The sequence below is a fragment of the Halyomorpha halys genome, unplaced genomic scaffold (assembly GCF_000696795.3).
Source record: "Halyomorpha halys isolate HHAL.00 unplaced genomic scaffold, Hhal_1.1 Scaffold101.1, whole genome shotgun sequence".
Taxonomy (NCBI): Eukaryota; Metazoa; Arthropoda; class Insecta; order Hemiptera; family Pentatomidae; genus Halyomorpha; species Halyomorpha halys.
The window spans coordinates 524501-532514 of record NW_027107342.1 but is presented as its reverse complement, the minus strand read 5'-3'; the positions used below and the strand labels follow the sequence as shown (position 1 = coordinate 532514).

The window sequence follows — 8014 nt, the reverse complement described above, 5'->3', positions numbered from 1 at the left end:
TCATATTGATCATATGATTTGTCAAGATAACACTGGTACAATACAAACCAAACCCACTCAACCATTTTATTCAGTTAGTATAACTTTTTACATAATTTTCAATAATTCTTCTTTCTTTTACAGATACTGTTATCTTTGATAACAGCTACAGTTATTTACGAAACAAGAAACTACATTACACTATTAATGTGGTACCGCCAATAAATGGTTCAACAGATGTCGCAGTTATAAATAGTGAAGAATAAACAATTAATGGTTATAATTGAAAATGTTATCTGAACTATAAATAAGCTACATTCATTTAATATCTATCATAAATATTTGGAATGGATAATGCAATGTACCAATATTATTTTAAGACTATTTTTAGATGTAGCAAGTCTATGGCTGTGATATTATCCTACTACTCATTTAAACATTTTATGTAATTCTTCTTTCTTACTTCATCTTGGAAGTAGTTATAGTAGTATCTAAATAACTGTTACATACCATTGTTTACATATTAAGATGTATAAATATTATTATTGATTATATATACTATGTTACTGAATGTATTATTTATGTATTAAATTCAATCCCATCCTGATGAGGAACGGTGTGTTCTAGTGAAAAAAGTACAAGGCTATGGTGTGAGAAGAGGTGGGTTTGTAAAGGACAAAGACGTAAGAAGCATTTTCTTATCTCAAACTGATTTGACTCTGTGTCTGGTCAGTTCAAAGTCAGTTTTTAGACATTTTAATAGCTGAATAGAGAGAGCTCAGAAATCAGTAACATGAAATTCAACAGTTTACCATTAGTAATCCATAAATGCTGATTTAGAAATAGATGTCTGAGGGTTTATGGATTTTATTTGTTATAAGGAAAATATAAAATACAATTAACTTTAATGATAAATACTTCTTCTATATTTCATTGCAAAACCAGAAGGACCAATAGGCCTACTTGTTCCCTCCCCCCCACTATTACTTTTTTAATAGAATTAATTAAGTAAAATTATCAAAGGAAATAAGAAATTGATACAATATGGTTAGCAACAGTCATGATATATACATGTATGTATGAACTCTTAATTTCTTGTAGGAAAAATATATAAACTTTTTGTAAAATTATGATTTCAATATATGTATGTTGTCTATGGACTTTTATTTATTCAACCCACCAAATAAAAACTTAGTAGATTAGGGCATGTCATCATCAAGTGATTGAATTATTTTTATAATTTATTTTAAGATTCATTGCTAAGAATGATGCATTGGACTCTAGAGTTACTGGTACTAAAAAAATATATAACTTAATTTGCTATAAAATCATTTATATTCCTTATTCACATGGTTATATGCATAGCAAAATATAGTTATTGGTAAAGAGAATTAATATTTATTATGTTTCACGGTTGATAGCCTCCACTAACTATTTTCATTGTCTTATACAAACAATAAAAAAAACATCAAATTTAAGATAATTTAATGTAACCACCACTCAATTTTTTTTTTTACTTAGTTGTATCAGTTGCTAATCGGGTGGGTTCAACACCAGTAGAGTAAGAGTTCACGGTGAGATATAATATTGTGATTTTCATATTATTTGAACAATAACATAGAGTGAGCAAAAGATTCCTTATAATTGGTATAGAACAATTGTGTGCAAAGCATTCTAGGAATAGCCCTTTAAATTAATAAATTCTAATAACTGCTTTTTAAACCACATACCCTGTGTAAGTAAATAATGGATTTGAATAATGAAGGAGGAGTGGAAGGAGGAAGAACACTTTAAGTTAGTATTTAATTAAATAACAATTAATATTTTAAAATATTTATTCATAAAAATATTGGTATAAGTTTTCATATTTTATTCCAAGTTAATTTAATCTAAAGAATCAATTATATTAAACTTTCATAACATCAGAAAAAAATGAATCCAATTTATCTTTATCCATACATTCCCTTTCAACTAACCTTCTCTGAAGGGAAGGATTAAACAAGGTTGGAACCTTCTCAAGTTTAACCCATGCAGCCTTTCTGAATATACAGTTTGGAGATTTAAAACTAGAACAAAAATTGATTACATATGTATGTGATGTGTGTTCATATATACCAATCCACGAAGATAAACTAACACAAGTCATAAACAATTACATGGCTGGAACAAACAGAATATGAAAAACACAAAGATATTAATTGTATATACAGTAAACTTTATTTAAATTACTTTTATCAGAACAAGTTGCAATTATCCTACATAAACTTAGCAAGGGAAGATAACTGATTCGGAAAAATTAACACTTCCATAAAGAGGAGGATTAGCATTTCATTTTAAGAATTAAAATGGAGAGGCAGAAGGCCATTTAGAACCATCTAATATGAAAGAAAAACAATCATATTAAAGGTGAACTTACACACGAGATAATATCGCTTATAGCACATTAACGTTTCAATGTCTGCTGTATTCACTAGTTAATAGCGAAATGATATTTCATTGCTATTTCTAAAAAAAAATTAGTTATATTTTACTTTGTTTACACCATATATGGGCAAACCCCAGCCCGCTGTAAGATTTGATCCGGCCCGCTAGACATTTTGAAAAACCCTATTAAAAAAAAAATTATACTACTTACCCATACTCACAGAATCAGGTTAGTGCGCAAATCGAGTGGCAGCGATCATCAAAGAGTGAGGAGGCAAACATCAAAGGCCACCTCACTGGCGGCGCAACAAAAGATTATTGCTACTCAACTGTTCTACACTAGACGATTCTAGATCATTCCTTAATTTTACCTATATAAGCGGGTGGATGGCCCGAACTTTAGTTCAGTTCTGTTTGAGCTACCAAGGTGATAACTTCGACAAGCGATATCCTAGTGCCACCAATTTGCTTTGTGGCTGTTTGCATCTTGAGTGCTTACTAATTATATTTTGTTATTGGACAAATAAGAAAAGACAAAATACAGAAGCTTACCGCAAATTTGGAAAAACATTTGCTGCTGTTTCATAAACAAAGAACACAATATGATAATGTTGTGAAAGCTAGTTTTATAGTTAGTTCAAAATTGGCAAAATTAATAAAACTATTTGCCGAAGGAGAATTTATCAAGCATGTGAAATGCATGATAGAAGTTTGCAGTACTTTGTGTCCTGAAAAGAAATGAATTTGGAAAAATTAGTTTGTCAAGAAGAACTGTTGTCCGACGTATAGAAATGATGGCTAAAGATATAAAAACAACAATGACTGACCATATGGCTGGTATTGAATCATTTTCAATAGCATTAGACGAGAGCACTGATTTGTCCGAAACAGCTCAACTGGCTATATTTATTCGAGGTGTTCACTGTTACTGAGAAATTCCTTGCTTTACATCCGCTAAAAGGAACCATTACAGGAGAGGACATTTTTAATGAAGTTCAAAAGGTACTCACAAGTCAAACCAAAGCTTGCCATGATCAAGATTAGTTGGTATATGCACAGATGGTGCACCTTCTATGTGGTCGACTTACTTAAAGGTTTCATCAGAATTTTTAACGAAAAAGCAACTGAATTAAATGTGCAAAAAGATGATTTGATCCTTCATTGCATTATTCACCAACAGAACTTGTGTTCTAAGTCCATTCGACTCCAGAATGGTATGAATGAGGTAATAAAAACCATCAATTTTATTCAATCCTGAGGACTATGGTTAATCGTCAGTTCAAGGTGTTTTTGGATGAAATATCAACTGAACATGACGACGTAACATATTATTGTGAAGTCAGATGGCTAAGCAAAGGGAAAATGCTGAAACGGTTTTATAAGCTTGGAAATGAGATAGCAGATTGTATGCAAATAAAAGATAAACCACTATCTGAATTGAGTGACCCGAAATGGATATGTGACTTAGAATTTCTGGTCGACCTTACAGGCTATTTGAATGATTTAAATTGGAAACTTAAAAAAAAAAGGACAGTTATTAAATGATTTGTATAGCCATTTATTTGAAAGCGTTTCAGAACAAAATCTGCTTGTGGGAGGCACAGATGCTGTCCGGTAACAGTTAATATTCCACTACGCTCTCTGTATATGAAAATATTGCTCATGATCAATATGCTGAAGAACTCAAGTTACTGTCGGAGCAATTTTTGAACAGATTTAGCGATTTCAAAAACACGGAAGACTGTTTCAATTTCTTTGCTACTCTAACAAAAAGTAATGTACAAAATGCTTCAATACACTTGCAAATGGATTTGATCGAGAGTCAAGAAAAGCTATTTAACTTTCGTAGTTTGTAATGATTTCAAATTTCACGATTTAATTATAATGTACCTATTTTTTTTCATTTAATTTTGAAATTTTCATAAATTGTATTATAATAATGTCGTATTATTTCATGCTTGATATCTATAGTTAAAAATTAGGAACACTACTTTTGAACACGGCCCGCGAAGGTATATGCACATTAAAGTTTGACCGACAACATGTCAAAGGTTGCCAATACCTAGATTATACCAATTCACTGAAAATGTTAATGAAATATCACTATTAACCAATGTAAATGGTAGACATAGCAAAAAATAACATTTTTTTTTTTTTACACAGCAATGTCAATAAAATCAAGCTATTGACCGATGTAAACAGAAGGAATCAGTGTTCATAATAAAAATTGTATTAACATTTTGCTGACAAAGATGTTATTGGTATCATTTAAGCATAAGTAACATTGAACGCACCAGCCATAACTTTTTTTAAAATCAAATCAACGACTTTGTACTGTACATGTCGATTAAAAAAAAAATTACTGTGCATCCAACAGGGTCAGAATAGGGTGGTAACCAGCAGATAACTAATGATGTAAGGTAAAACATTTCATCAAACTGAATGATAATAAGTTTCGCACTTACTCTTCACGATCAATTTCAGCACAGATAACATTAATATTTTCTTTCAATTTCAAAGAATTCAAATAATCCTTTATAACTGGTTCACCTGTAACAAACTACAATTTTTACTTCAGTTCAATGGCATTTTAAATTATTATTATAAAAAGAACAATCATTGTAAAATATTAATGGTCTAATAGGCCTACCATAAAATAAATGAGCATGTAAAAAGCACTAAGAATGTTAGGAGTTATATCTGTCAACCAATTTATACCAGAAACTATTCTGCATTGGTTGAATTCAGAGTTATATCACTCAAAATAAAATGATAATAAATATTTTTAAAGATCATAGTCATTAAAAATTAAATTAGTATGATACTGAAATCGAGTGCACATTATATAAAAGTCTTTATAGATAATCTTAAGGCTATCAAATATGGAAATATTTTGTTCACATTTCTTTCAATAATATTACACTGATTTTATTTTCTAATAAAAGATTTAAACAACTAAAGTGTATATATCATAATTTCCTTTTATACATCCAAAAAAAGTTATGTTATATAATTATCTTTCTAAAAGAACTTCAGTGTAAACCTACTACCTGCTATTGGGACTCTAAAATAATGGGAATGCTCCTTCTCACTAGACATATATATTTTAATATAAGAAACTAAAAACAAACATCAAACAAGAGGAATATCCAAGTTAGCCAAAATGATGTAAAACGTCCAAATCTGTCTTCAATGGCCTCTGAATCCGTAACTAAAAAGCATTCTAGATTACATCAGAGTTTAAAGACAGTTTTGAATGATGATACAGAAAAGAGAATCACTAGATTCCTCAGCAACCATACATTTATGGAAACATAATTAAAAAACTAAACTACACCAATTAAAAAACTAAAAGGTTGACCATAATTGAAGAGTTATGAGTATTAAATGATTTTAAATTGTTATTATCTTTAAAAATTCAATTATTTAAGTTCTTTAAACTAATTTAATGTTAAGTTTTAGAAAAAATTAAAGCACTATGTAGAAAGGAGTATTTAAAAAATATACATCCAAGCTAAATTCCCATTTTAATTTTTTCTGAAATTTCACATATGTTCTTCCATTTAGCCTTTAAATTGTGTATTTACATACAAATATACTATTAACTACATACATACCAAAAAACTAACAAGTAATAAGTCAATGTAGGAAAACTTTACAATTGAATAAAAACGTAGAGGAATATTGATCAGACCAATTGATTTTTTGTTTAATTTATATTTAAAATAATATAAATTAAAAAAAAATACTGAACATTCTTTATAACAATTTTATTCTAGGGAGACTTTTTTTTATAGTTACACAACGCAACTAGTTAATACTATTCAAAGAATATAATTAGTCATTAGTGTTTACTTATTGATTTTCTTCTCAATCAATGCATTGCTTTAACTCAAATTTGTCAATTTTAAACTATAATTTAAATAAGGAAAAATATGATAACATAAATATATTTTGGTATGCATATGCATTTGGTATGCAAATAGGTATATACCGATAAGAGTATAATAGGAGAAATTCAGTTCGAACATTACATTTTGTGCAAAACACATAAAAATTTATCCTAAACAGAGTAAAACGTGCTACTTGTTGCAGAAAAAAATTTCAACCTTGAGAAGAAACCCCAAAATGTGCAACTTTGTGCAATAGAAAATTAGCGTTATTTAGATGACTTTTCCATGATTTGAATTTCTGTTGAGGTTTGGTAGAATTAGAAGCAATGTTACAAAAGGTCTAGTCTCCACTTAAAACAAAGAAATAATACAATATTTGAGAATGATAACAGATTTTCTAATTGGACTGCAAGGATACAAACACTGAATACTGGAATATTTCCATCAATACAAATCCTTTAGAATTTACAACAATCCAAGCATAATAAATATAAACTGGAATAATATCTGTTAAGTGATAATACTGTAATTCTATCCACTGAAATATATTTTTCTGACTGACAGGATTAAGAACAAATATTTACAAGAAAATTAAGTAGTGTGATAATAAAAAGATGCAAATAAATATATTATCTGTCTTAGTTCTATAGGTGAATGAATCTTTATAAAAAATAACTAGTTATCAATTAATACCTAGATTTAATTCAAGCAACACAGACACAAAAACATTAAAAAATATATGATGTCACGACAAAAAAATGTTAAAATAATAACTTACTGTCACGACAATCTCCACACCAGCTCTGTCCATTAACTCTAGTTCCCATAAACCAGCAATACCAAGGTTCATCTGACAATGAATATATGCTGGATATTCCCGCATAATCTTCGTACCCTTTGATTTCGTGGAATATCACAGACATTTAGTAAAAATTCTAAATGGGAATAAAACTTAACAGTGAACGTTCAAACATGACAGGGAGGTTACTGATAACGGTCGACATGATGTTTACCGAGCTGGTAGTCAAATGACCGTCATTAGTTAGTTAATACTGAGCAATTAAAGTATTTTTTTTATTTTAAAAGTGAATTGAATATTTTATACGTAGTAAGCAATAGAATAAAAAAAAAAATTGTCTTCTTCATAACTAAAGATGTAGCCTCCTTAAAAGCTCAGATTAGGGCCCAGAACGAACCAACCTGAGAACGGGAGGCCAAAACGGATTCGCAGGGCTTCAAAGAGTAAAAGTAGACCACAATAAATTCTGAGAAAGGACTACAAAGTGCCATCAACCATGTGATTGTAATGCAGCCCAGGCTTAAGCAAATGCAGAAGCAGTAGCAAATGAGGCGTGTAAGTTCCTTACCTGATGTCACCAATCAAGGACTTGTTCATCGATAAGAAGTCCAGAGATAGATATCTAGTAGATACTGGAGCCAACTTATCTGTCTAGTGGGCGAAGATGAAGAAAGCTGAATTTGTAGTATATCCTGTATGCATAGTAGAACGCACATTCCCAAGTACAGAAGCGTGGTCCTCCAGAACTTCGACTTGGGACTCGGTCATAGAATAACAAGGCGATTTTTTGGAGCGTAATAAATTCCATCATGGAGATCAGAAAAGAAATACTTTATTCATTTATGCTGCCCAAATACATCGAGTTGCTACATTACACAGCATACTGATCAATCCGTGACTAGACAAATATAAGTTATAT

The 8014-nt window shown here is 30.0% G+C and overlaps 2 protein-coding genes across 5 annotated transcripts in view; one reads left to right on the top strand and one right to left on the bottom strand.

Annotated features, from left to right (window-relative positions):
- LOC106677520 (SEC14-like protein 2) overlaps positions 1–1135 on the top strand; it is a 180884-nt gene extending 179749 nt beyond the window's left edge. For all 3 annotated transcript variants that reach the window (XM_067045654.1, XM_014415505.3, XM_014415503.3), the window contains exon 10: positions 124–1135. In XM_067045654.1, coding sequence (XP_066901755.1) covers positions 124–245 — 122 coding nt within the window. In that variant the 3' untranslated portion in view covers positions 246–1135. The remainder of the gene's footprint in view (positions 1–123) is intronic.
- Positions 1136–1796: 661 nt separating this feature from the next.
- LOC106677521 (thioredoxin domain-containing protein 17) lies at positions 1797–7482 on the bottom strand. Of its 2 annotated transcripts, none has more exons than XM_014415508.3 (3): positions 7075–7482; positions 4869–4963; positions 1797–2045 (listed from the first exon to the last, which is right to left on the bottom strand). In XM_014415508.3, the coding sequence occupies exons 1-3, from the start codon at positions 7177–7179 to the stop codon at positions 1886–1888; spliced, it is 360 nt and encodes a 119-aa protein (XP_014270994.1). In that variant the 5' UTR covers positions 7180–7482; the 3' UTR covers positions 1797–1885. The 2 variants fall into 2 exon arrangements, with proteins under 2 accessions (XP_014270994.1, XP_014270993.1); XM_014415507.3 differs by having other exon boundaries at positions 4869–4953; positions 7075–7435.
- Positions 7483–8014: the final 532 nt, after the last annotated feature.